The sequence below is a fragment of the Bombus huntii genome, unplaced genomic scaffold, assembly GCF_024542735.1.
Source record: "Bombus huntii isolate Logan2020A unplaced genomic scaffold, iyBomHunt1.1 ctg00000077.1, whole genome shotgun sequence".
NCBI lineage: Eukaryota > Metazoa > Arthropoda > Insecta > Hymenoptera > Apidae > Bombus > Bombus huntii.
In genome coordinates, this window is record NW_026099335.1 from 34287 (window position 1) to 62258 (window position 27972).

Sequence of the window (27972 nt, forward strand, 5' to 3'; positions counted from 1 at the left end):
TCTTCAGCTGTCGTAAAGCTGCTTTACCCGTCGAGTCACCTTTCGATCTCTCCAGCATCGTTTGAGCGTCTCTTAGCAATGCTTTGGTTCTCTTCAAATCTCTTTTTAGCCTATGTTGCATGTCCTTAACGTGTGACAAATCTATCTCACTCGCCTGTGTCTCTACATCTATCTTGAGGACTTCCGGACACTCATCGGGATTTTCGTCCTTTATTCTACTAATAAAAGATTCTCCCCCTTTTATACTTATTTCAACAGTGTCCAAAAAGTCTGCGCCAATAATAAGCGAATGTTGCATCACTGTGTCTGGAACTACGTGTATGGTTATACAGTACGACTCATTGTCTATAATAATGTTCGTGGAAAATTTCCCGAGCGTAAAATTCCTTCCGGAACCGACACCGCCAAATCCAACGATTTCCCGACTTAATCTGGGCGCTCCGATTTTCACATGCTGATCTGCTCGCATTAGAGTCAGCTCACTACCGGTGTCTATCAACGCGCTCAATTTGAAATTTTCCATCTTAACATCCTTACCACGCCTTGTTTGTAACGACCGAAACACGCTGTAAACTTTTTTTGAGGGCTCACCCAAATTGTCGCAACTTGATGCGATGTGTCCGTACTCCCTACATTTGAAGCAATTGTAGCATCGCGTCTTCCTCGCATCTCCAGATCGACCGGGTTCCTTGTTCCTCTCGGTTTCGGACAGCTTCGCCACCGGCTTTACCCTGTTACTCTTCGGCTCCTCAAATTTCGTCCTCATCTCCATATCTCTTTTTATCGCTTCGTAGCGCCTGAAACGCTCTTTTAATTGCTCGATATTCCTGGCTCCGTATAGCACAGTCTTGTTCGCGACCTCGTCGGGAATGCCTTGAATAATGTAGTCTATCAAGGATTGCGTATCAACCCTTCCTTGTTTTGCAATCCCGCACATGTGATACATATATTGTTGCAGACTCTCATCTGCTTTCTTCTTTCTATGGGATAACTCGCCATGTATCTGTTGGTCGCTTACTACATTTTCAAACTCATTCCTCAACGCCTTTTTTAGCTTTGCCCAGGACTTCGCGCATCGTTTTTGTCGTACGAAGGCCTGAGCGGAGCCTGCGAGTAATTTCTTAGCATAGGCCACCATGTGGGCGTCTGACCAACCCCACACTTCTGCCATTTCCTCGAAGTCTTCCACCCACTGATTTACCCTCAGCAGATCATCCCCGCTGAATTTCTCTAATGAGTCTTCCACGTCTTTAAGACTCAACATCGAACCGACGCATACCTTCTGCTGCTACTCATCGCGGTCCTGATACACCGCTCGCGTGCCTCTCCTGTATTCTCGCGCGCCTTGTTTATCGTCCTCGCCTTCACTTTCGTCGGAGCTCTCTTCTTCCGACGATACATCGTCTCCTTCTAGGGCCGCCTGTAGCCGCGCGCGTAGTTCGGATTTTCTTCCCGTTACCTTCAACCCCAAGCTAACGAGACGCGCTCTCAGCTCTTTCGTCCTCAGCTTCTCGAGGTCTTCCTCTCCCTCTTGACTGCGTTCGGCTCTCTGCTTGCTTCTTAGATCTCGCTGGTTTGTTGGTTCTTCGCCACGCTTCGAATCCTTAGGAGTAGATCGACCAGGTTTGCACGCTCTGTTCAACCTGGCAACCAGCACTGATCTCGCACCGGATATAGGCAGATTCATCTGTGCGAGCTTACTCCTCAGCTCCTCCAGCGTCAAATCCTCTTCACCCGACAATCGTTCGTCTTCAACGTTTGCCATTTTATTCTATTCTTTTCTACTCCCGCAGAAATAGCTCCGTTAAATCGTATCGTTTCTCTGTCTTATTCAATCCCGGACGAGCCCCCACTTGTAATATCGGAATATATTAATAATGGATTGAAAATACAGATATTAGTTAGACAGAGAAACGATGTTTGATTAACAGGAAAACTAAATGCAACGCTCGTATTTACAACAAATAACTTGACAACTATTTGGTAACTCTCTCTCTCTCTCTCTCTCTCTCTCTCTCTCTCTCTCTCTCACTAGCAACTCTAACACTCGACAACACTCGCAACTCAATTCTAACGACTCTATGCTTCGACGTCTCGATCAACTCTGATTCTCGCAACACGCACACTTTTCGATTCGCCTTGGATAGCGAAACCGTCCTTCTTCTAACGCGTTTTTAATACGCGATGGCGCTATCACTTTCTAAAAGCGTCGTCTTTACATTTCCGATGGCCACGGGCACATCCGACTGCCAGATATACAATGTGTTATAAGAGTATCATTACCATACTTTTCATGAAAAGAGCAATTTTTCTTGATAACTATACTCTGTAACATAGATTGAAGTCGCTGATTTGATCCCTCTGATATCGTTGTCTTATGAGAGTCTCGTCTGGTCTTGATTGGTTCTGTTGACTCTTATCGTTGTGAAAAATCGATTCGTTGTGTACCTTTTTTGTATAGAGAATTATTTTGTGGTAGAATATAATGTTGTAATATTTGTGGTCTTTACTTTACTAATTTTGTCACTGAGCCGCTCTTTGGTTAGTTGAGCGATTCATATTCCGCATATATTCCGTACTTGCTTCGCTTGGTACTTTTATAATTTTCGCAGTTACAATAAAAAATTTAATTCTTAACAGATTAAAGATTTAACCTCTTGCTTTATAGTGTACAATAATTTTTTTTTTTTTTTTTTTTTTTTTGTATAGGTTATGTGATCCATAGTTTGAGTAAGTAGTACATATATATATATATTTAAGATTAATATTTTATCAGTTTCTGTTCGTAACAACATCGAAGTAGTCAATAAGTTTGAAGAGTATAATTAAGGAAGTTATGAAGCAAGAGGTTAAGAACAAATTCTGAAAGAGGTTATGTACAACTCAGTAGTACTGCTTTACATTACTTTGCGAATTACTTTTCAAGCATAAAAATAGTTTAACAGCCACTTATAGTTACTTCCTTACCATTACATTCATTAAATTCGTTTGATTTTGTAAACAAAATAACCACGCTGACCAGTCTCTTATTTAAAATAGAATTATTTTGTCATATATCCAACAGTTTACTTTCTCTTCGCTTTGTCTCGTATTACGACTTTATAACGGTGTTTCTTTAAACTTTAAACGATCGTAATAAATGTATTTACGGACGATGACTGATATCTGGTCTGTCTTAAAGTTGCAACTAATTAGTGCCCCGTTACTTTGGACGTTATGAAATGTTGTATAACCAAAGACTTATCTTCTCTTTTGGTAGTTGCATAAGAGAAGACTGAGCCGTTGAAACGCTCGAATAGATTAGCTGATTCGCTTAACGTATTTTTACTTCTGACGAGCTAAACACAAGAGCAGAAAGCACATAAGGAATAATACAGAAACGTCAAACGTATACAGAAATATATTTCGTAAAAGCATTAGTACGTAACATGTCTTTATAATTCTATTTATGTATAGTAAAATGGCTTGTATCCATTTTCATGAATTATAACTGACATTTCAAAGCATTCATGTAGATATGTAACTCTCGTTAATTAATAATTTAACAATGCGTCATGAAACGTATCATTTTCGTTTCTTCCTTTGTTTCGTTATACACAGGAACGAATTTGTAAATAAAGATGTATAATCAACGATAACATATGACAGCGAGTATAATAACTGTCAGCAAAGGAAGAGGTCGGTAAAATGATTGTGGTTGATTTCAGTGTATCGGTAAATAAGCTTTGACAGACGTTGCCGGGGGACTCGGTGTCGGTGAAACCGCGTCGATGAAATGATTGTCAGTAATTTAAAGATAACCCAATTTATTGATCTGTCTCCCCTTCATGGCGTTGTACGTCTCTCTATAAAACATATTCTACCTCGGAGGGCTGAAAAATTTAACTTGGTCTCACTGGACTGGACTGTAAGTAAGAAAATTGAAATGCAAAATCCACGTGTGAGCGCAACGGTTTAGATGGAAAGTTCGATAGGACAATTATGTATATTAGCCTGAAAGAAAGCTCGTGGCTTCGCACGCAACACGTAATTTCCCTCTCTGAAATAATCCTATTACAACGATACGATTTAAAATTTTCCTTAACAGACCTCGCAATGTAATTCTTCATCTACAATTTTTTATTCGGCCTGAAACAAGAGACTTTCGAAGCCTTATAGAGTCTCGCGAATCTAAAAGTCAGGTTTCAACGTATTTTCGCGTCTTATTCTATAATACTGAAGACATTAAAGGTGTTAACGATTATTGTCTCACTATGTACGTACATCAAACGAGTACTTACGTAAGAGACGAATGGAAATGGAAACAGCCGAGAATAATTGAAGATAATTTGAATACGTTCCAGGCTATAATACAATTTCTCGTGAACCGTAATTGATTCGCAGAAGGGAATTGCTGCTTCTCACGACTAGCAAAGTGTTTCGCAAAAAAAGAAAAAAAAGAAAAATGGTATCGGAAGGATAGAAAAAAAGCGGTGGCCTACATCAAGCAATCTTCATGCCGATAATGCATTTATTATTCAGTTCGTTCATTTTCTATCGCGTAACAGACACTGGGATAACTGACAGAACGAGCGTATAAATCTTGCATCTCTCAACCTGACTTCTCCCAATTCGCATACTTCCATCCTTCGTATAAGTGACAATGAATCAGAAGAGTTTCATAGCAATATTGAACAACATACAGTCAACTACAACACCATTAGATACATCCACCATACAGTCAACTACAACACCATTAGATAACAGCAATACAATAGATTATAATTTTCTACGTGTCATTGATTCATCATCATCATTTTCCATTTTTTTAGCATATGTAAAAACGTATCTGACGTAATCTTACCTCGCTCTTTGAGTAAAAAAATCCATTCAAATGAAACAAAGGGAAAAGAAATAAGAAAACAAACACTCACATATGAATCTTCATTACATAACTGTATGTACTCCTCGAGGTATAATTACTCAGACACGTTACAGCGTACCTTCTTCGTTCCCTGATGGCTGATGTTGATCGTTGACGTTTATAATGAAAGAATTTCGTCAACGGCGCCATCTGGATCCTTGTTGAAAAATTAAAATAGCCGCAACAGCACCATTAAGCTCATCACCCAGAGTAGCTCTTGTTGCTGAGTCGTGGAGGAATTCTTATCATCAACGACATAAACTATACCAGTTCTGGTAACGTTCTTCAGATGGTCCAGGCACTCGAACTCGCAATATCGCTCTCCAACACGGAATTTCTTGCATGTCTGTAGTAAAAAGAAATCGATCAATTGTACAGATCAATCGTCACTCGACTGCTCGAGAATTCAGATCATCCAGAGAATAGAATAGAGACGTGGAAAAATGTAGTGCGATCATCGCAGTGGGAGGAAATAGGGGGATAGGGACCAAATGAATGAACGAGATGTTAAGGACAACTGACGATAAGTTCTTCTTTTGTCGGGAATTGCATGTTTGTGAATGGTTTGTGGGTGGTTAGGTGGAGAGAATTGAAGAGTTTGGAGGTGACTGGAAGAGTGTTTTGGGCAAGGTAGATTGCAGAATGGTTGCGGTAGCATTGTGTTAATTATGGGTTTGTACATGTAATCTTTGTATGTATCACTACATACAACCTAACGTATATTTTTAATAATACATCAGAGTTTTAGTTATTTCATAGCTATGAATTTTATACTCTATAATCTTGACGTTTTATTTCACAGAAGCGTTTGAATATCCATAAAAATTAAATGAACCAATGTATTCATTATCTTATAGAGAAGATATATTATTTTTAATTATGTTCCAATTATTTATCATGATCCTGATTTCCTTATTCTGAAAATTTGAAAGGAAGTTTTGTAGTTTGATACTTTCAGCGACAAAGGGTCAATATTGCTTTAGTATATTTCGTCACATATACATGTATATCTATATGTCGGAGATGAAAGGACACCGGAACCTTTGGATAGCCCCGCAACATTGCAATCTAAAGTCTACTATAACTGTAACTAAACTATTGTAGTTATTCAATCCGATTGTAATTGTTCGAGATTAGTGACGGTGAGCTTTGGCTCGAGGTGACAGTCTGTCGCCCAACGTAGCCGCGGTCAAGGGATGAACGCTTTGCCTAACAAAGGTATGGAGTAATTCTATAGCTCTCCTTAAAAGAAATATTCGTGGCGACACGCGACAGTAAACATTCCCACGGTTTCTGTCCCGTGGCTCGCCACACGCAGACCCTATTCTTCGAGTAAGATGATTGCCAGATGTCGATGCGTCTCCGCAGTACATGTTCGGCTAGCCCGAGGGCCCGTTATAAATCTTAAGGTTTAGTTAACTAAAGTCCTTCAAACAGACAAACAGTCTTTGTCCCAACTACGGGAAGATAGGGGAGACATATTTTTCAACGAGCGACGTCTCCCACTAGCAACTTTCCCTCGAGGGCGGCTACCATCTTTTTCTAACCACCGATATGGAGATTGACCAATTAGCAGCAACGTCAATTTCCCTTACTTCCTAAACGAAGGCTTTCCTCGACGAATCCGATGATCTCGTGTCCTTAGACACACCCCATTATAGTTTTCCTCTGTGGCATCATCGGGACGGGACGGGCATTCTTTTACGCGCTCCCGTCGACCAAAGAGTAACGTCTTTACGCTCAGCAATTATTTTTACGAATCAGACTTAGATTCAGCGAGAACGCCCATCTGTCATCCCGTTGGCCGCGGATTCGTTATCGAACCGGAGACCATTGTCACTAGTGTCGCGGACGTCTCACCGCCGTGGTAGATTGTCAAACCTGTGTTATTCATACCTGTGTCAATAAATCGTATCTTCGTTACACCGCAACGATGGCTACCTTCAATGAAGACTCCTCAAACACCGACAACCCTATCCCCAATGTCATTCCGACATATATATCCACCGAAAATGCGCTCTTGTAGACAAACGCTCGATTCGCGTCATAGCTTTTAAAGCTTGTCGCATCTCAATCCGTTGGAAAAAGTTTTTCCTGTAGCATATTTTATTTTTACGAACCAACAAGGTCTTTGTTTATTTCCTTCTGCTTTTGCTCCAATTTCCCCATTGTTTTTTCAAGGATAGTATTTCAGAGCCACTAGTCAAGTTTATTGTAACAATAAACGTACGTTTCGGAAACATTTTGTGCTGTGAAACAGAATACACTAAAGTTTGAAGGTCACATCGATTTTCGAAAGTTTATAAATGGAGGTGTATGACAGTATCACCAGCTGTTGCTGTCCAAGTAACTCCAACATCGAAATACTACAACGATTCCAATCGAAAACGCTAAGAGCCTTAATAGACGCACCTTGGTATGTTACCAACGAAACCATCCATCGCGACCTCAAGATACCTACAGTCAAAGAGGAAATAGCAAAATATAGCGACAGATATAGCAAAAGAGTCAACAAACACCGAAACCCCCTAATCACTGGACTACTCGATACGACGGACCAGATTCGATTTCTTTTTACTACAGACATGCAAAAAATTTCGTCTTGTCTTACTTCCTCAACAACTTTTAGATCTGATAGAAAAAAGAAACATACGAAGTAATAAGTAATGCTTACTAATAAATTCAACAAATACAGAGGAAGATGGCTAAATCGATAAATTAACGAGACTAAAAATTAATTACATCATGGATCTCTCGCTTTTAATTTTAAGCTGTAAATTACCGATATCGGTGACTGCCATATTCTCTTGAGTTTCCAAATCGTAAAGAATCTTTCCCCAGGGATTGGTCAACTGTGTATGTCCCCATGCGACGTAACTTGCTTAAGGAACACGAGCCGGTGATATGCAGGCAACGTATAATTGATTATCATTCGCTCTGAAACGCTGAAGTAATGACCAGTGCAGTGGTCCAGTGGTCATATTGAATGCCGCTGGATATATCAGCATTTGGCAACCTAACCCAGAGAAGCAGGAAATATGAAGCCACCGAATACCAATTAACTTCGTAGTTGCACGATTCACATTCCATCATTTCTGAATATGCGAGGACAGTCCTCTTATTGTGCTTTTAATTCTTTTATTTGTTTCATTTTCAGCAAATATACTGGTTTTTTAAATTAAGCTTCTTTTTATACAGAGTTACAGATTATATTAATTTTATATAGAATATATTTAAGAAAGATATTTAATTTTTTGCTAGTTAAGTATTGATCGATTAAGTTACTGTACCTTTGTTCCGATAAATGCGTGCCATTTCCTCGAATCTAATATCATAGCAAATGCCAATACCTATTTTGCAGCCCTTCACATCGAACGTCGTTAGGGAGTTACCAGGACTGAGTGAATCACTCTCTCGAAAAGTAATCTTATTAGGAATGTCGATGTCGAATAGATGTACCTAATAACATAAAAATGTAGTCGCTAATTCTATTGCTGCAACTTTTGTAATTTAATATCAAAGTTACCAACTCCTAAACTTTAATTATTTTTTATTTAATAACTGACAGCGTTTTTATCACTTTCTTTTATTAAAAAATCCTATCATTTAATAATGTTTAAAAAGGAGAAAAAATAAGTATAATAATATTTTAAGTATGTGAAAAATTTATACAACACAAACACATTACAACAAAAATGGGCGTTTCCCGTATCATAACGTATTTTATAAACCGTAAATTATAGAATTGGTTATAGTATACGTATGTACATATGTATATTCCTAAATTATTCCTAGATAGAGTCACTTTCTTCACCCCAATATTTTCAAATTCAAAGCCATAAAGGAATATATTACTTACCTTTCGGTGTTTTGCTATCAAAGTTCCATCGGGACCCCAAATAGTACAGGTATTGTACAATTTAGCGCCCTCTATTTCAGGCATCGTACCACCAACTACATAGATGTTGTTTTCTTTAGCTGCGTTCGATGAAGCAACGCTCGTTTCACCATCAGGAATACTCTCGGCGTATTTTGGAAAGTACTCTGCATTGCAATATTTCAATTAATGAAGAATAACTGTCTTTTGTTCCAACCATAAATTAAATTGAAATGTTTGTCAGTTTTTTATTTTTTAAATTATTAAAATAACTAAGTTTTATATTTCGACTTAATTAAATATGCAATTACTTAGCTAATAGTATATATAATAAATTGTTTCTACAGGTTCAAAATGAAAAATGAATATTTAGAAATATTTAATTACGACAATGCTATTTGTGTTAGCATCAGTGGCTTGTTACTCAACGACTTTGCTAGTACTTTTTGAAACATAAAGTTAGTTTTCAATTAACACTTATACTAGAGGCGGAATTATAAATGCAAAATAATTGATAATACTAATTTATAAGTACCTAATTATTAGTATCTTAAAAAATATATTTATACAAAAATCACGATAATCATGAAAATGGGGAAATCCTATATTCTCGAATCAATTCACAATTTATTTTGTATATTAATTAGATTCCGCGCTCATCAGTACGTACTCACTGGCGACATCGAGAAAATGTATCGGCAATTCCTCGTACGACCAGAGGATCGGAAATATCAAAGGATATTATGGCGCAGCGCGAGTGGAGAAACAGAAACATATGAGCTTAACACCGTAATACTCTTATCATAGAAATAGAAGCAGTCCTCAATTCATATAGATATACATGTATATGTGACGAAATATACTAAAGCAATATTGACCCTTTGTCGCTGAAAGTATCAAACTACAAAACTTCCTTTCAAATTTTCAGAATAAGGAAATCAGGATCATGATAAATAATTGGAACATAATTAAAAATAATATATCTTCTCTATAAGATAATGAATACATTGGTTCATTTAATTTTTATGGATATTCAAACGCTTCTGTGAAATAAAACGTCAAGATTATAGAGTATAAAATTCATAGCTATGAAATAACTAAAACTCTGATGTATTATTAAAAATATACGTTAGGTTGTATGTAGTGATACATACAAAGATTACATGTACAAACCCATAATTAACACAATGCTACCGCAACCATTCTGCAATCTACCTTGCCCAAAACACTCTTCCAGTCACCTCCAAACTCTTCAATTCTCTCCACCTAACCACCCACAAACCATTCACAAACATGCAATTCCCGACAAAAGAAGAACTTATCGTCAGTTGTCCTTAACATCTCGTTCATTCATTTGGTCCCTATCCCCCTATTTCCTCCCACTGCGATGATCGCACTACATTTTTCCACGTCTCTATTCTATTCTCTGGATGATCTGAATTCTCGAGCAGTCGAGTGACGATTGATCTGTACAATTGATCGATTTCTTTTTACTACAGACATGCAAAAAATTTCGTCTTGGAAAGCGATGTTGCGAGTTCGAATGCCTGGACCATCTGAAGAACGTTACCGGAACTGGTAAAGTTTATGTCGTTGATGATAATAATTCCTCCACGACTCAGCAACAAAAGCTACTCTGGGTGATGAGCTTAATGGTGCTGTTGCGGCTAGTTTAATTTTTCAACAGGGATCCAGATGGCGCCGTTGACGAAATTCTTTCACTATAAACGTCAACGATCAACATCAGCCATCAGGGAACGAAGAAGGTACGCTGTAACGTGTCTGAGTAATTATACCTCGAGGAGTACATACAGTTATGTAATGAAGATTCGTATGTGAGTGTTTGTTTTCTTATTTCTTTTCCCTTTGTTTCATTTGAATGGATTTTTGTACTCAAAGAGCGAGGTAAGATTACGTCAGATACGTTTTTACATATGCTAAAAAAATGGAAAATGATGATGATGAATCAATGACACGTAGAAAATAATAATCTATTGTATTGCTGTTATCTAATGGTGTTGTAGTTGACTGTATGGTGGATGTATCTAATGGTGCTGTAGTTGACTGTATGTTGTTCAATATTGCTATGAAGCTCTTCTGATTTATTGTCACTTATACGAAGGATGGAAGTATACGAAATTGATAAAATTATTAATAATATTTACGAAGAGAAAGTAAACTGTTGGATATATGACAAAATAATTCTATTTTAAATAAGAGGCTGGTCAGCGTGGTTATTTAGTTTACAAAATCAAACGAATTTAATGAATGTAATGGTAAGGAAGTAACTATAAGTGGCTGTTAAACTATTTTTATGCTTGAAAAGTAATTCGCAAAGTAATGTAAAGCAGTACTACTGAGTTGTACATAACCTCTTTCAGAATTTGTTCTTAACCTCTTGCTTCATAGCTTCCTTAATTATACTCCTCAAACTTATTGACTACTTCGATGTTGTTACGAACAGAAACTGATAAAATATTAATCTTAAATATAGATTGAAATGAAAGCTTGTCACGTAAATGTGTGTGTGTGTGTGTGTGTGTGTGTGTGTGTGTACTGCTTACTCAAACTATGGATCACATAACCTATACAAAAAAAAAAAAAAAAAAAAAAAAAAAAAAAAAAAAAAAAAAAAAAAAAAAAAAAAAATTATTGTACACTATAAAGCAAGAGGTTAAATCTTTAATCTGTTAAGAATTAAATTTTTTATTGTAACTGCGAAAATTATAAAAGTACCAAGCGAAGCAAGTACGGAATATAGGGATATAGGAAGCGATGGGGAACAGCAAGTAACTCCAACATCGAAATACTACAACGATTCCAATCGAAAACGCTAAGAGCCTTAATAGACGCACCTTGGTATGTTACCAACGAAACCATCCATCGCGACCTCAAGATACCTACAGTCAAAGAGGAAATAGCAAAATATAGCGACAGATATAGCAAAAGAGTCAAGAAACACCGAAACCCCCTAATCACTGGACTACTCGATACGACGGACCAGATTCGCAGGCTGAAGAGGCACTACCCGCTAGACCTAAACGTTAGATTCATTTAATTATCCAAATTAAGCTAATGCACTTACTTATAATACTTATAAATTATACCTATCTATAATAAGTATTAACTTATTGTAAATAAACAGCCATGTCACTGCGCCACGCCAGAAAAATTACTGAAAATTCTCAACGCGAGAATTGATTGTAATTCCAACAAATAAATAAAAAAAAAAAAAAAAGCTGTTGCTGTCCCCAAGCGCCAAAATACGTTCTGACTACTATTTTATGTATCTCACAGAAGTATGTCTTCATTCATCATCTCCCATGCCATCCACCAACGTGTTCTTAACATGTTATCTCCTAGTAAAATATTGATATTGAGTCAGATATCCAACTGAATAATCTTTTCGGTGTCTACTATAAGACATTTAAAACCAAGGCTCGTACACACGTGTGCTTATACGTCAGATGTAATACTTAACACGAAACCTGCTTATATTAATATTAAATTTATGCATAGTAGGATGTTCGACCTTTGTAAAAATGAAATTATAATACATACAGTTTCACCGTGGAAAAGTGAATCTTTCTAGCATGTCCACGCAAATGCAGCGGAGGGGAGGACTGTGCATGCACCAAACAACTTTACGTTCGTAATTTTTCACACAAATGTACAACTGTAGGGAAATAATTATCTCTGATTTTTCGGATGTTAGGAATCGACAATATCGCATAACGGAATGCTGTGTTCTACGTATTCTATTTTTGTTACGAAAGTGGTACAAACGAAGTCCACGTAAGAATAGTACAACAAAATCGGTTGAGGTTAGGTTATCGTGCAGATATCGCGGCTTTTGCATTGGAAATCACGCAACTGCCAGTCTCGTCGTTCCTTGTAAACGAAAGAAAGGTATTGTAATCGGTCGGAATTAACATAAAACTCGTCGCATGCGACCATATGGCCTGAATGTTGAATAAACGAGAGTAGAGCGCGAGCTATGTGATTCTAACCGTTTAGGCGGAAACTAATGATTGTAACCCGAGCCGAGATATATGCCAATATTACTTTGCTCGACAAAGCGTATAAGATGAGGAGAGAATCGCGATAAGGTAGAACAAGAGACAGATATTCTCTACGTAAAGCAAGTCTGTCAACTAGATTGAAATCCTATAGCTATAACTACAGTGAATCCATATTCTGGCGAATTGTCTTTTCACAAATGAAGCTTCTGAAGAACGGAATTGATACAATAACTACTGTTCATTCATAACTACTGTTGTAAGAATCTATATATTTGTCTATCTATATCTATATATATCGATCTATATATATTTGTCAGAATGTCATTTTATCAAAAAACCCATCCTCTGTAATCATAGTTTAACGAAGCATAATTAATAGAAGAGGTAGAGCGTTAAGTGGAGATGATTTAATCACAGTTAAGTAGATAAATCTCTATATTAGTCTCTTTAATTAAAATGTCCTACGTTTTATTTGCGTCATTTTTTTTCTTCATCCAATTTAAAATGTTTAAATAACAATAGCCTATACAATATAATTTTATGTAAAAAAATTGATTATACCATGTTTATTACAGATATTTAACATTTTTGTGTACATACAAAATTTAGATTATACCTCGCTTGAGAACAAAAATTCTATTTGTTTTCCTAACATGTACTAATAATTATTGATCAAACTAGAAAAAGCTGGAGGAGATTACTTAGGAAGATTACTTAGCATCTTATATTCCTGGCAAGAGAAAATGAAAAATTCGTTTCTTCTCTTTGCTTCCCTGTTCCTTCTTTCCTCCTTTTTCCCTTTTTACATCGCGTTGTTTTACATCGCAATTTACATTTATTTGTAAAGTTTGAATCTTCTCGATATTGAAGATGTTGAAGCTGCAAGTATGTATTTCATTTTAATCCATTCGAGACCGAGATTTAATTGTAAGACGATACCTAGGTGTCGCTACGATTTGAATGTTTAGTTAGAATGATTCTGTGTTTTACTCTCTCCAGGGTATCCTTTTCATACTTTGATTTTAAATCGATGACAATCTTAAATAGTATGCCTCATATTTTTAAAATATAAAATTATATACTATGTTATTCTATAATGTATTATGTACAGTCATATATATATATATATATATATAATAATTCTATATTGAAAAAAATATGAAATTAACATGATATATACATTACTACATAAGTTATATATAAAATATGTATACTATACCCTTGCCTACTGACTGATATGAATTTCTTTCGGTCTCGAATGCGTTAAAAGAGAGCGCAAAGAAGGCGAAATTACTTATTGTAATTAGTAAAACGACCTGAGAGGCAGACAGATACAAGAAAGAAGGAATATTATATTAGCGGCATTATCATGTTTTTGCTCTCTTTAAGTCTTTCATCGAGACAGACAATCTACAGGTATTAATCGACCAATTTCTCCAAGCTGATAACTTCGAATTGATGTTTATATATAAGAAGTGTTATGTGTTAATCTGTCTAAATGTTTAAAAGGTGTTATAAATTAAATGTTGTTAAACGATACGTAATTGCCTTTTGATCGTAAATTTTACTATCAAGGGGTCTTTTATGTATGCGTAATCATTGTGAATTATAACAATTTATGTGATCGATATTAAAGGTGTTTAAAAGCATGTAGTTTTTTTCTATATTACTATTCTCCTATATTATTATCCTATATTATTATAGCATTCCTATATTATTATAATATCCAATTACATGTTGATACACAAAATATACAGATTATTATTTATAACGTTTTGGTTTTCTTAATTGAGTCATTCATTTAGTACAAATGATAAGAAATTAGTAATAATTCACAAAAAAAGGATATCGTAGTAGAAATATTATAAAAAAACATTTTCTGTTTTAGTGTAGAGTTACTCCTTCTTACAGACAGTGTCGTACAAATCTGTACGTCTCTGAGAAAATGTAGGTATCTGAGCCCTTACTTCCTCAACAACTTTTAGATCTGATAGAAAAAAGAAACATACGAAGTAATAAGTAATGCTTACTAATAAATTCAACAAATACAGAGGAAGATGGCTAAATCGATAAATTAACGAGACTAAAAATTAATTACATCATGGATCTCTCGCTTTTAATTTTAAGCTGTAAATTACCGATATCGGTGACTGCCATATTCTCTTGAGTTTCCAAATCGTAAAGAATCTTTCCCCAGGGATTGGTCAACTGTGTATGTCCCCATGCGACGTAACTTGCTTAAGGAACACGAGCCGGTGATATGCAGGCAACGTATAATTGATTATCATTCGCTCTGAAACGCTGAAGTAATGACCAGTGCAGTGGTCCAGTGGTCATATTGAATGCCGCTGGATATATCAGCATTTGGCAACCTAACCCAGAGAAGCAGGAAATATGAAGCCACCGAATACCAATTAACTTCGTAGTTGCACGGTTCACATTCCATCATTTCTGAATATGCGAGGACAGTCCTCTTATTGTGCTTTTAATTCTTTTATTTGTTTCATTTTCAGCAAATATACTGGTTTTTTAAATTAAGCTTCTTTTTATACAGAGTTACAGATTATATTAATTTTATATAGAATATATTTAAGAAAGATATTTAATTTTTTGCTAGTTAAGTATTGATCGATTAAGTTACTGTACCTTTGTTCCGATAAATGCGTGCCATTTCCTCGAATCTAATATCATAGCAAATGCCAATACCTATTTTGCAGCCCTTCACATCGAACGTCGTTAGGGAGTTACCAGGACTGAGTGAATCACTCTCTCGAAAAGTAATCTTATTAGGAATGTCGATGTCGAATAGATGTACCTAATAACATAAAAATGTGGTCGCTAATTCTATTGCTGCAACTTTTGTAATTTAATATCAAAGTTACCAACTCCTAAACTTTAATTATTTTTTATTTAATAACTGACAGCGTTTTTATCACTTTCTTTTATTAAAAAATCTTATCATTTAATAATGTTTAAAAAGGAGAAAAAATAAGTATAATAATATTTTAAGTATGTGAAAAATTTATACAACAACAAACACATTACAACAAAAATGGGCGTTTCCCGTATCATAACGTATTTTATAAACCGTAAATTATAGAATTGGTTATAGTATACGTATGTACATATGTATATTCCTAAATTATTCCTAGATAGAGTCACTTTCTTCGCCCCAATATTTTCAAATTCAAAGCCATAAAGGAATATATTACTTACCTTTCGGTGTTTTGCTATCAAAGTTCCATCGGGACCCCAAATAGTACAGGTATTGTACAATTTATCGCCCCCTATTTCAGGCATCGTACCACCAACTACATAGATGTTGTTTTCTTTAGCTGCGTTCGATGAAGCAACGCTCGTTTCACCATCAGGAATACTCTCGGCGTATTTTGGAAAGTACTCTGCATTGCAATATTTCAATTAATGAAAAATAACTGTCTTTTGTTCCAACCATAAATTAAATTGAAATGTTTGTCAGTTTTTTATTTTTTAAATTATTAAAATAACTAAGTTTTATATTTCGACTTAATTAAATATGCAATTACTTAGCTAATAGTATATATAATAAATTGTTTCTACAGGTTCAAAATGAAAAATGAATATTTAGAAATATTTAATTACGACAATGCTATTTGTGTTAGCATCAGTGGCTTGTTACTCAACGACTTTGCTAGTACTTTTTCAAACATAAAGTTAGTTTTCAATTAACACTTATACTAGAGGCGGAATTATAAATGCAAAATAATTGATAATACTAATTTATAAGTACCTAATTATTAGTATCTTAAAAAATATATTTATACAAAAATCACGATAATCATGAAAATGGGGAAATCCTATATTCTCGAATCAATTCACAATTTATTTTGCATATTAATTAGATTCCGCGCTCATCAGTACGTACTCACTGGCGACATCGAGAAAATGTATCGGCAATTCCTCGTACGACCAGAGGATCGGAAATATCAAAGGATATTATGGCGCAGCGCGAGTGGAGAAACAGAAACATATGAGCTTAACACCGTAATACTCTTATCATAGAAATAGAAGCAGTCCTCAATTCCCGCCCTCTAACTTCTATCTCCACCGATCCAAATGATCTCCTAGCCCTCACTCCCGGACATTTCCTCATTGGCGATTCATTAATGTGCTTACGTGATCGAGATTTCAGGGACATTCCATCGAACCGACTCTCCAAATGGCAGCATATCCAACAGCTTAAACAACATTTTTGGAACCGCTGGCATAAGGAGTATTTGAACGAGCTAACCAACCGCAATAAATGGAGCAAGGGTGGACACAGCATCCAAAAGGGCACAATCGTCATCCTCAGAGAGGACAACGTTCCCTCCATGCATTGGCCTCTGGGCCGAGTTATCAAGATTCATCCAGGCGCCGATGGTGTCATCCGGACAGCTACAGTTCAGACGGCAAAGAGCATTTTGGATCGGGGCGTCAAAAGGCTTGTCCCACTGCCAATTCAACCCGATCTCGAGAAACCCGAACAACTAGCCACCGAGACGAAATAAGATGGGAACTTCAACCACACCTCCCTAGTTTGATCGGTACCCTCTCAACGGGGGGAGAATGTTACGCCATGCGGCTTACCATAGGTCATATTCTTAACTATCGATCGCGGCACTATAATGTCGCAGACGGATCGTCGTGTCTGCCCGGCAAACAAACATTGTAGTGGCAAGCGCATGGTTCATTAAGCAGGGCGACTTCCAGAAACGTCGACTCGTGGCCCGTATTTTACCTCGCGTAAAAGAATGTGGCGTGATCCGAACGTAGTGGGGGTCGCCTTCCAGAAAAAACGAAAAAAATCGAAAGGCGTTCAGAACTTTTCGAGATGTCGAACCGTCAACACATGTGGTATGTCGCGCATTACTTATCAACCAAAACGCAGTTACATTTTTTTTGTTCCATTTATATCTTTCTAGTTAATAAGTTGTTGAAATAAACATTAATTTATTTGTGTTAATTCTGTGGAATTTCGTTGAACTACCCTTATTATCATAATCGAAATAAGGGGATCGATCAGTTCGTGGCGTCGATTATTTAATCGTAACGGGAACTTACAACTCTCGTTGACGTGCTATCTCGCGATCGCGTCTCTCCGCGAACGGTCGAAACAAAATGATTCACTAAAAACTGTCCTGAATTCCTAAGAATTTATTTACCGCAAAACTGACAAAGTGTTTATTTAAAACATGAGGTTGAAGGTAGTCCTTTTCTTTCATTTCATTCATTTTCATTTTCTTTCTTAAGTATGGCTAACACAATATCTAATCAATTAAAATTTTATATTTTCACGTGAAAAGTTTCTTTAGATAATTATTATCAACATGATGACTAACTCTTACGGATTAATACGTGTCTGTAGGGCAATCCGGTGGACTTGATCGGCCTTTTACTTCGAAAGTTGAGTAATCGGTGTCGCTTTCTTACGCATCTTTGAACTGTATAAATGTTTTAAAATTGTTTGATCCAGAATGTACCACACCGGACAATCAAGAAGGCAGGTGCCTTGACTACAGAAAATGTAAACCTCTGCAAGAAATATGGCAGATACAGTACCGTACAGCCACCGATTTTTATAGACGATCAGTGTGCAGATACCAGGGCAATGTTACGATCGTTTGCTGTCCGAACGATCCAAACAAAGAGAAGAGAGAAATTTTAATAAAAACTGTGTATAAGTATAAGGCTTTGCGACCACCATACTGTGGTTTTAGCAACGTCTCTCATACCAGGGTGGTCGATGGTAAACCAGCTGAACTTGGTACGTTTTATGTCTTTCTTTCCGATTAATAATAAGCCATTTACTGCAAAGAATGAACTTTAAAGGCATTAAACAGCACATCAATGTACATTTCAATTAGACTAAATAATAATGCTATGATTTTATCGGTAGTAACTTTACTTATTAACTTGAATTATTTCTTTCTTTTACTTCATGTTAGGAAGAGTATCTTTTTGCTTGAAATAAAAAATTGATATAGGAGTAATAATATGGATAGAGATCAAAAACTGTCAGGGCAGAAATTACACGTTTGAACTTTATAGTTCAGTATAGTTCAAATAGAAATTATATAGAATTATTTAATAATTTGTATTCCACTGGAATAAAAATTTAATTTCTGTCTTTATCAAATCTCTATTTCAGAGTATTTGTACGTATGTACTTATCGTCTGCTGTATGATCGAATATCGAATAGGTAATAATCGTTGTTACCCGTTATGTGAGAAAAAATTATGTATATTCACAACTATGACTATTGCATTTTAGGCGCTTGGCCATGGATCGCTGCATTAGGTTTTCGTAATCCCCGAAACCCAGACAAACCACTATGGAAGTGCGGAGGTTCCCTGATATCGGCTAGGCATGTTTTGACCGCAGCACATTGTGCACATATGGATGGAATAGAAAACATACACAATCATAATATTGCCATTCTTAGATTGGTGGAGGAGGTGCCATTTTCGAGTAAGTCCTCAAATATATATATATATATATGCTATTGAGTATTACTGAAGTATCATATCCTGAAATTTCTTACTGTACACATATATTGTGTCATAAAGCGTGTATAATTCTTTCTCATACTTTTGGTCATTCGTTTCCTGCATTTTCATTTATTTTTTTATTTTTCAGGGTACGTATATCCCATTTGTACGAAAGAGCCCCTACGAAAGAGCAACTTCGTCGGCTATAACCCCCTTGTTGCTGGATGGGGAGCATTAAGATATAGTAAGTGATATCAATTTTATAATAAAATTAAATAGTTCCAGTCTTAAATATCTTTCTTATTTTCTTCGTAGGACGACCACGACGTAATGCATTAATGGAAGTACAAATGCCAGTGATTAAGAACGCCGAATGCAAAATAGCTTATTCCAAATTTCCTAATGCACCTGATATCACTGATGGTATAATATGCGCCGAACATGCTCAGGGTGGAGAGGATTCTTGTACGGTAATTAAGTTACAGAGTTACTACAAATTATACGGTATCTGAAGACACGTCGATTCGAATTAACATCAAATCGACGTCTTAAACATTAAAAATAATAGATAAACACAATTTAATAGTTTTGCCCACTTCTCACACCTCGTTATGGTATTTAATCTAATTTCCTTCTAATCTTAGTTTTGCTCAAAATACATATAACATGTACGTTATAAATTGGAGTATTTCAATACACAAATCAATAGAAGATTATTACTGTATATAAGTATAATTTCAATACAATTCGATCGATATATTTCAGTATCTTTGATTAAAAATTTAACGATCCTTTCAGGCTGACCGCGGCGGACCACTGCTGATACAACATGAATTAACCTCGTATTTAATAGGTATTGTGTCTTATGCTTATAAGTGCGGCACAGCTGGGTATCCCAGCGTTTACACTAGGGTCACATCGTACCTTGACTTCATTCTCCAAGCGATGCAATAATATGATATTACTGTTCCATAAATATCATTGTGTAAAAAACGTAAAGTTGGATTTTCTTATTGTGGAGATAAGAAACAGCTCAAATTTACATTGTTTTGTACGTTACAAATTATAGGCTTAAAATGTACGAAATGTAACTTTGAAACGACACTAATTTTTTACGCACGATAAACCTCCACGACTTAGGTATGTAAAGATGATAAACGTATATTAATTCTATAAATTTGGTAATAATAAACCAACTTTCTGAGAAGTTCTGTAAATTTCGTTTCTGTTGTATCAAGAGAATAATGGAATATTCCACTTAGATCGTATACTTTTTGTACGAACGTACAAAATTTTCCGGCTAATCTAAAACACTTCATAAGATAGAGAGCTTCTGGAAATTCGGACACAGAGAGTGCATAAAATACAAGATAAGTCTCGTGTCTTTCAAAATTATTTTTTATTCGCTAAAAACGTCCTGTGTACTCATGCAATCACATGCAACCTCGAAACTTCACTTATTTTTTATCACTTTCCAATTCAATACACAGTTTCAGCATTTTTGACTATATGTAAGAGAAATTTCCATTCAGCCAAAGGTGTACTTACAGATTATAGATTCCTATACGACTCTCAGTAAAAATTTATCCGCACTCCAGATAGTTAAAACTTCTGTCGACCGTATTGATCCATCTGCACTCTTCGTATGACGTCAATATTTGTTCAGTGCTGCTGCGCAGGTTTCTTTGTGTTACGTCAATTCGTTTGTGACCGTTGCGCGAGTAATGGCGCTTTGCAATGGTGATTTGCAGGAAAACAGTGCAGGATGCTGTGATTCGTTTCTTGTGGTCGGAGGTTATGTTTGATGCCTATATTTATCAAAGATTTAATGCACATTATGGAGAAAGTGTTTTGTCACGAAGTGTGTTTGAATGGGCACAAAAGTTCAAAGAAGATCGCACGAGTGTTATGAAAAAACAGCTGGACGCCCGTCCACATCCACGATGACAACATTGAACGTGCTCATGAACTTATGCTCTATGGAATAGACGAGTGACACTGGATAATGTGGCAAATCATTTGCAAATCAGCCACGGCTCTGCTTATGCAATAGTGCACGACAGATTTGGATTTTAAAAAGTTTGTGCGAGATGGATGCCGAAAAAGCTGATGAAAAGGTGAAGACCACGATGCATTCGTGGTTCGCAGCTCAGCCCAAAACATTTTTTAATGAGAAAATACAAAGGTCCTTCGGCAAATGGACAAAGTGTATACAGAAATCGAGTGATTATGTCAAAAAATGATGTATGTCTTTTTTGACAATTGCTTAAAATAAATTCTACACCGACAGAGCGGGTAACTTTTTACTCACCCTCGTAAGACACTTAAATTTCCAATCTATTATGATGAATAAAAGAGCTTATACTATTAAATCTAATTGTATTTTGTTGCATGAGAGTACACGTGTATGTGATGTACATTACCTTTATATCCCCTTGAACGCTTCAATATTGCGCATATATACTATATTTTGTACAGCTTCTATAAAATTTCGTATGTTTGTTTAGGCTGTTAATCTAGAGGCTGGAGTACAAAGAAGTGGCACAATGATGTGGGCTGATGACATTTATAATTATCAAGGAATCACCCCTACATTCGCTCAGGTATATATCGTTGACTATAACGTATTTAACATATATGATTGTTAGAATATTAATAATTAATTTTTAATTCTATCAGAATTTTAATGAAACTGTCCCTTGGGAAGGAAGAACTGATACCTTGATATCACGGTTTGTACATCCTATATATACGACAAATTTTAGAACATTATATAACGAAGAACCAGATCGTCGTGGCCATGTGATGTGAATAAAAGGACTTGAATTTGATGATATTTTTATAATGTTAGATAACATAACTAAGTATCTTCACAGTAAGATAGGATGACATGGTTTACATGATCTTAATGTTGTTCACTCGAGTGATGATATTATAAGGAAAAGCGTAATATCACAGGTAGGATGATTCATAATTTAGAACTACTAACTCATGTATGTATTAAAAATTAAAGAAATATATTAAATTTTATAGGATATTTATGTTTAGTAACCAGTAATTCAGAGATTGGTATTCATGGTTACTATAACGAGGCTGTAGAAACGCACCCTTTCTTCTTTGCAAATGGTCCTGTATTTATGTCTAAGCCGAAACTGGAACCTCTGAATAATTTAGATTTATTCTTGTTATTTTCTAAAATACTTATCTACAGTATACCATAAGGAATGATACCGTATCGCACCTAATCAAGTGCCTTAAGAAACATCAACAGGATATCACAGTAAGTAATCCCTTATCGACAGATATGTAAGTAAAAGTTATGTGTCATTGTTATACACAATTATGTGTTAGTGTTATACACAGTTATTTATCATTTTCTATTAATTCAGTTGTAGCCACTACAATATCTATGACACTGGTAGTAATTATAAGAACAATAATGATGTTCTATAAGAGGAAATGATGATTAGGAACAAAAACTTACAGGTAAGTCAAAGTATATGTTATTTGCCATTTGAAAAGAAAGTTACTAACTTGGAATTTTTTGATAAATAATAATTGTGCAAAATATATTGGATTTCAAATTTGTCAAAAATTGAAATTTAAGAAGCATTGTAATAATATAACATTAATATTTTGATTTTTCAGGAGATATCATGCGGTGGATGGATAATATTTAAAAAATATTAAGCAGTATATGAATTTTCATATTGCGTAGAGATAACAAAATGAATTTTAAAAAATGTCGACACGGTAATAAGAAATAGCATCGTGACAAAGAATATATAAAGACAGTTTCATTTTTTATAAATAAAAATTTGTTGTTCCAGATTTTGAAATACAGTGAAACGTTTAATTAGTATCTTAATATCTTTAAATAATTATTATTTTAGAATCAATTGTAATTGTATCATACGTACTTTTGAATTCGTGCAAGAACATATGTAATTTTGAAGTAGTTATTATTAGGAAACTGTTAGACGCGAACAGTATGCGAAAAGTTAGTATGCAGTGTAATAATTATCAATCAAAACACAAGAATTAAATTCTTGAGGAAAAAATTTCCGGAATTTCTTATTTACATGATTATAGAGAAATCCATAATAAAAAGGAGCTGCTTTCTAATACTTCGCTTCCTTGTAATACCTACGTTAACAATAACGAGGTTCGACTTTTTGTTTTTAGAGGGATACTGGAAAATTTGAAAGTACAGTACCATTGGGAAGAAAATCACGATATTGAAAACGATATTTGCAAGTAAATTTCCAAAAAATCTGTTTTCAAATTTTCGCTTTCTATTTCACATTAAAAGAAAGGGAGGGCTGCCTTCTTTTTCTGCAAGACAAAACAAACATTCTGAATCTCGTATCAATGAATGATGTCAATAAGTTATTTTTCTTTTCAGATTGAACAATATTCCAGATTTATTCATAATTTCATACTACGCGAAGAATAGACTTTCATAGGTATATAAAGGAAATATTAAGTATAGGAAAACTCTTTTTCGTTGTAGGTGACATATGCTTCACGGTTGAACACATGTATTTTTGAACACATATAAATGAAAAAGTACTCTTATGGAGAAAAAGAATTGATACCTTCGATTGACATTAGATAATGTATATAAACTTATGAACAATCACTATCACTATCAGTTTGTATTTTAGGTGCACACGCAGATTTGTTGGAGTTCTTATAAAATGTACTTCCTGTACGAACGTTTTATTCTTCCAAATTTTACGATACTATGTCTCATATGATAACTATATGGATTAAACGTAATATAAATGATCCGAAAATAGACTCGAACGACATTAATTGTCTTTCTATTTATACCAATATCGAAAATACAAGTAAAGCTGGAGCAATAGTATGCAAGAATGGACTATTTATTATTTTAAACCAAATCATAGCATATTCAGAATGCACAGTATTATCATGAAATGTAAATGAATCAGTTGTAAACGAACGATTTTACTGTAAAATCGTTGCCGCCTTTTTTTCATCTGAAATATAGCAGCAATGAGTACATTCTTTTAATATATAATAAAACGAGATATCTTTATAAAGTTACATATGTCATCACTGGTAACTGTTATCTCGTATGACACCAAATATACCGTTAGTATGGAATGATATTTTTATGAAGATATACTTTAATGATAGATTTTATGAATGAAACGTTATATAAGAAAAATTATCTCTTGTTATTCTATGAAGTGTAGTAGCTAATGAAGATTAATTTTACGAAGTATTAGAGCAAAAGAGAATTAAAAAATTAAAAAGATCTAAATAAGATTGTTCGTGTGGCTTAATTATCTCAATTCTGGTACACCACTTGTTACATTCTAACTAATTAGCGCTAAACAATAACTTGCAAATATTAAAGATATTAACACCTAAAGGTTTTCAGGAAATTTTATAATATTTGATTATTGTATATCTAGTCATTGATTGATAAAATTTCTTGTATAAGCATAGATCGAGGTTGACGTCATACGCAGATTGCATATCATTGACAGGTATCGTTTTAATTTATTTTATGGCTAGAATCGTTTGAATATTATACGAATAATTATTTCCATTCGAACGATTAATAAATCACGTACCTATAAAAGATATATTACGAAAAAGAGGTGACGAAACAAAAAAATATTGGAAATTCCGTTGTCATTAGATCAATTACTTTTGCAATGATTTTTATTTCCATGTAATTACATATGAAATGGCTAATTCATTAACATCTCCTCGAATCGAATATAATTCGTTACACTTCACAACGATTCAAATAATGGACGGGAAATATATAATAACTTTCCTGTCCTTGCGTTAAAATAGTACTGTACAAATCAGATGATACAACCTAACCCCAACCTAACCCCAAAAAACCCAATTACATCCACATTGCATGACAGCACACTTGCAATGGATTTTTGTGATTTCAATGTCACAGACAATGACACAACTAATCAGAACACGTTCGAGGCTATAGACATTGAAATTACCGCGTGTTTAATACGTTTAAAGCATAAATCTAAATTTCACGCGATTATTTCTTTGTACATTGTGAAACTCTTAAATTATCTTAATCGAATAAATAATCCTAATGTAATAAAACATCTTGAAATAGACCTAGATATCTGAAACAGAAACTCGAAGGATAAGAAATCCTAAAAGGTACTAATCCTAAAATAACAAACTCCTAAATAATAAACAAGTGATAAAACCTGTTATAAATAATAAACCTTACCTGGAATAATCAAATCCTAACTAATCGAAAATAAAATAAGGCAAGCAATTCTTAATCTTTCAAGTAATTTTTCCGAAAACACAGAAAGATAGAGAAATTAAAAAGACGCAGCACAAATTGCAGCACAATGAAAGTTTCGGAGCGATGAATACGATCGTATTAAACTAAATAATTTTCAAAAGTGAAATTACACTGAAACGTATATCGATGATATTTGTCATTTCTACGATCTGTTTCGCTTGATCGTGCTTCTTTTCTGATGTAAATTCAATTTATAATACGAACTAAGTTTCCTTTATTATTATTAGTCCTGCGTCTTTTTAATTCGTCACTTCTTTTATTTCAGAACAATGACGGGCTCCAAGATGCTGTTCGGATGTTTGGCGTTAATTGCTTTTCTGCATCCATTAGTTCACGTTTGTACTTCGAGTAGTACAGCTCAAGGTTTGTACTTCGAGTTGTCTTTTTCCATGCACTTCAAATTCCAATACGATCTGGTCACGTGGCCTTCGTACAATTTCGAAATTTTACCTGTTTGGTAATCGTCAATGAAAAAAGAAGTTATGCGTGACCTCAACACATTGAAACAATTTTTATGATTTTTTATTTGCCGGTTGGTCAGCAAGTTAATGGAAAAATTTCACTTAACTATTCGCGTTAATCTCTTCGGTTTAACTTTTGGGAAATGCTTCGTTAGCTTCGGGAATATTCCAACGATTCGTTTTACGTACAAAATAAGCATGATAAATATTACATCACGGTAATGTAATATCGGAATATATTAAAGGTGTAATTTTGTTCGATTAATTATAATTTATTAATAATGGATTGAAAATACAGATATTAGTTAGACAGAGAAACGATGTTTGATTAACAGGAAAACTAAATGCAACGCTCGTATTTACAACAAATAACTTGACAACTATTTGGTAACTCTCTCTCTCTCTCTCTCTCTCTCTCTCACTAGCAACTCTAACACTCGACAACACTCGCAACTCAATTCTAACGACTCTATGCTTCGACGTCTCGATCAACTCTGATTCTCGCAACACGCACACTTTTCGATTCGCTTTGGATAGCGAAACCGTCCTTCTTCTAACGTTGTCTATTGTTTCCCTCATACCTATGTAAGAACTACCAACTACGTGCCTTTAGTCACGTAGGCACTCTTAAATGTAAACGAACCACAGAAACACGACGTACACGGTTTTTCTATTTTCAGCCGATCTCCAATCAAAGCTATTCTACGATATTACAATCGGCCTTTCCTGACAATCACATCTGCCCTCAGATGTGCTCATCATCGCCGCTCGCACTTACATCACTATCGTCAGCATTCCACCATTTCATGTGATCGGCTGCCGTGGAAGTTGTACGTGGCCCTTCGTGCTCCCCCTCTCGCTGCACTATGCATCGGTCATTTCGCAGGACTTTTATCACCCGATACGGTCCAAGAAACTTCGGATGCAGCTTTAGCCCGGGACCCCTCTGCATCCTCTCGATTGCCACTAGATCTCCCGTCCTGTATGCTGTCGCCTTCTTGCGTCTCCTGTTATACGCCCGCTTGTTTCGGATTTGGATCTCCTCAATCCGTCTCTTTGCGTCCGCACGCAGCTGATCTCGTTCCTCTTGGAACACCGCGGCCTGTTCGTCCTCGATGCTACTGCTCCTCTTTCGCTCTTCCTCTATCTTCCTCTCCGTTGTTTGTTTACCCATTTCACTCTTGTCAGGGGCTTTGATCGTCGTGGCAGCATCGTGACATTTTCGTAGGCTCGGTTCGTACATGGAAGACGTTAACAACTTACCATCTACCGAGACTATGATCTCTTCTTTTTCGAAGGTCTTCACGTTCATCGTGTCCTCGACAATCCCATCGTCGTCCTCGTCATCCACATCCTCTGTATATCGATATTATTGGAGGGATTCCGCACGTGCGACTTCCCTTGTCTTTTCGTTCGCCTTGCATTCACTCTCTTCGAGTCTATCCGAAAACTTGAAACAACCCTCACATCCGCAACGCTATCCTTCTCAGTAAATTCGCAAATATCATCAACAATATCCTGTTGCTGTTGTTTAGCCAGATTCTTCCTCCTCGTGATGTTCGCTAAGTCCTCCTGCTGGCCGCAAGAATCCGACGAGGACACCATCTCGTGGTCCACTTTACCAATCACCACGTGTCTTGCCACTATTCTCCGTTCCTCCGACACTTGCTGCACAGCTGCCCGATACTTCTTCAAAACTTCTGCTAACTCTTCTTTATTTTCTTCCAATTGCGACAGTAGCTCAGTTCGTTCGCGACTAGCTACATTAACACGATCTTCTGCTTCGGAACGTTGCCGCAGTACTTCCTGCAACGAAGCCAGCGTCTCATTCGGTTCTTGCTCCAGTGCCTGTTTCGCTTTAACTGCAA

The 27972-nt window shown here is 35.6% G+C and overlaps 1 protein-coding gene and 2 long non-coding RNA genes across 4 annotated transcripts in view; all 3 read left to right on the forward strand.

Annotated features, from left to right (window-relative positions):
* Positions 1 to 2396: 2396 nt before the first annotated feature.
* LOC126876503 (uncharacterized) overlaps positions 2397 to 27972 on the forward strand; it is a 163121-nt gene continuing 137545 nt past the window's right edge. The window contains exon 1 of the long non-coding RNA XR_007694241.1: positions 2397 to 2522. This is a non-coding gene — a long non-coding RNA (uncharacterized LOC126876503). The remainder of the gene's footprint in view (positions 2523 to 27972) is intronic.
* Positions 19030 to 27972, forward strand: part of LOC126876487 (venom serine protease Bi-VSP-like) — a 136218-nt gene continuing 127275 nt past the window's right edge. The window contains exons 1-3 of one of the 2 annotated variants that reach the window (XM_050639342.1): positions 19030 to 19292; positions 19461 to 19556; positions 19628 to 19909. In XM_050639342.1, the coding sequence (XP_050495299.1) occupies positions 19061 to 19292; positions 19461 to 19556; positions 19628 to 19824 (525 nt within the window). In that variant the 5' untranslated portion in view covers positions 19030 to 19060 and the 3' untranslated portion in view covers positions 19825 to 19909. Of the gene's footprint in view, positions 19293 to 19460; positions 19557 to 19627; positions 19910 to 27972 lie in introns of those variants that run through there. The other variant, XM_050639341.1, reaches the window with a different exon arrangement.
* LOC126876500 (uncharacterized) lies at positions 22671 to 23081 on the forward strand. The gene is made up of 2 exons (XR_007694238.1): positions 22671 to 22798; positions 22961 to 23081. It is a non-coding gene; the product is annotated as an uncharacterized LOC126876500 (long non-coding RNA).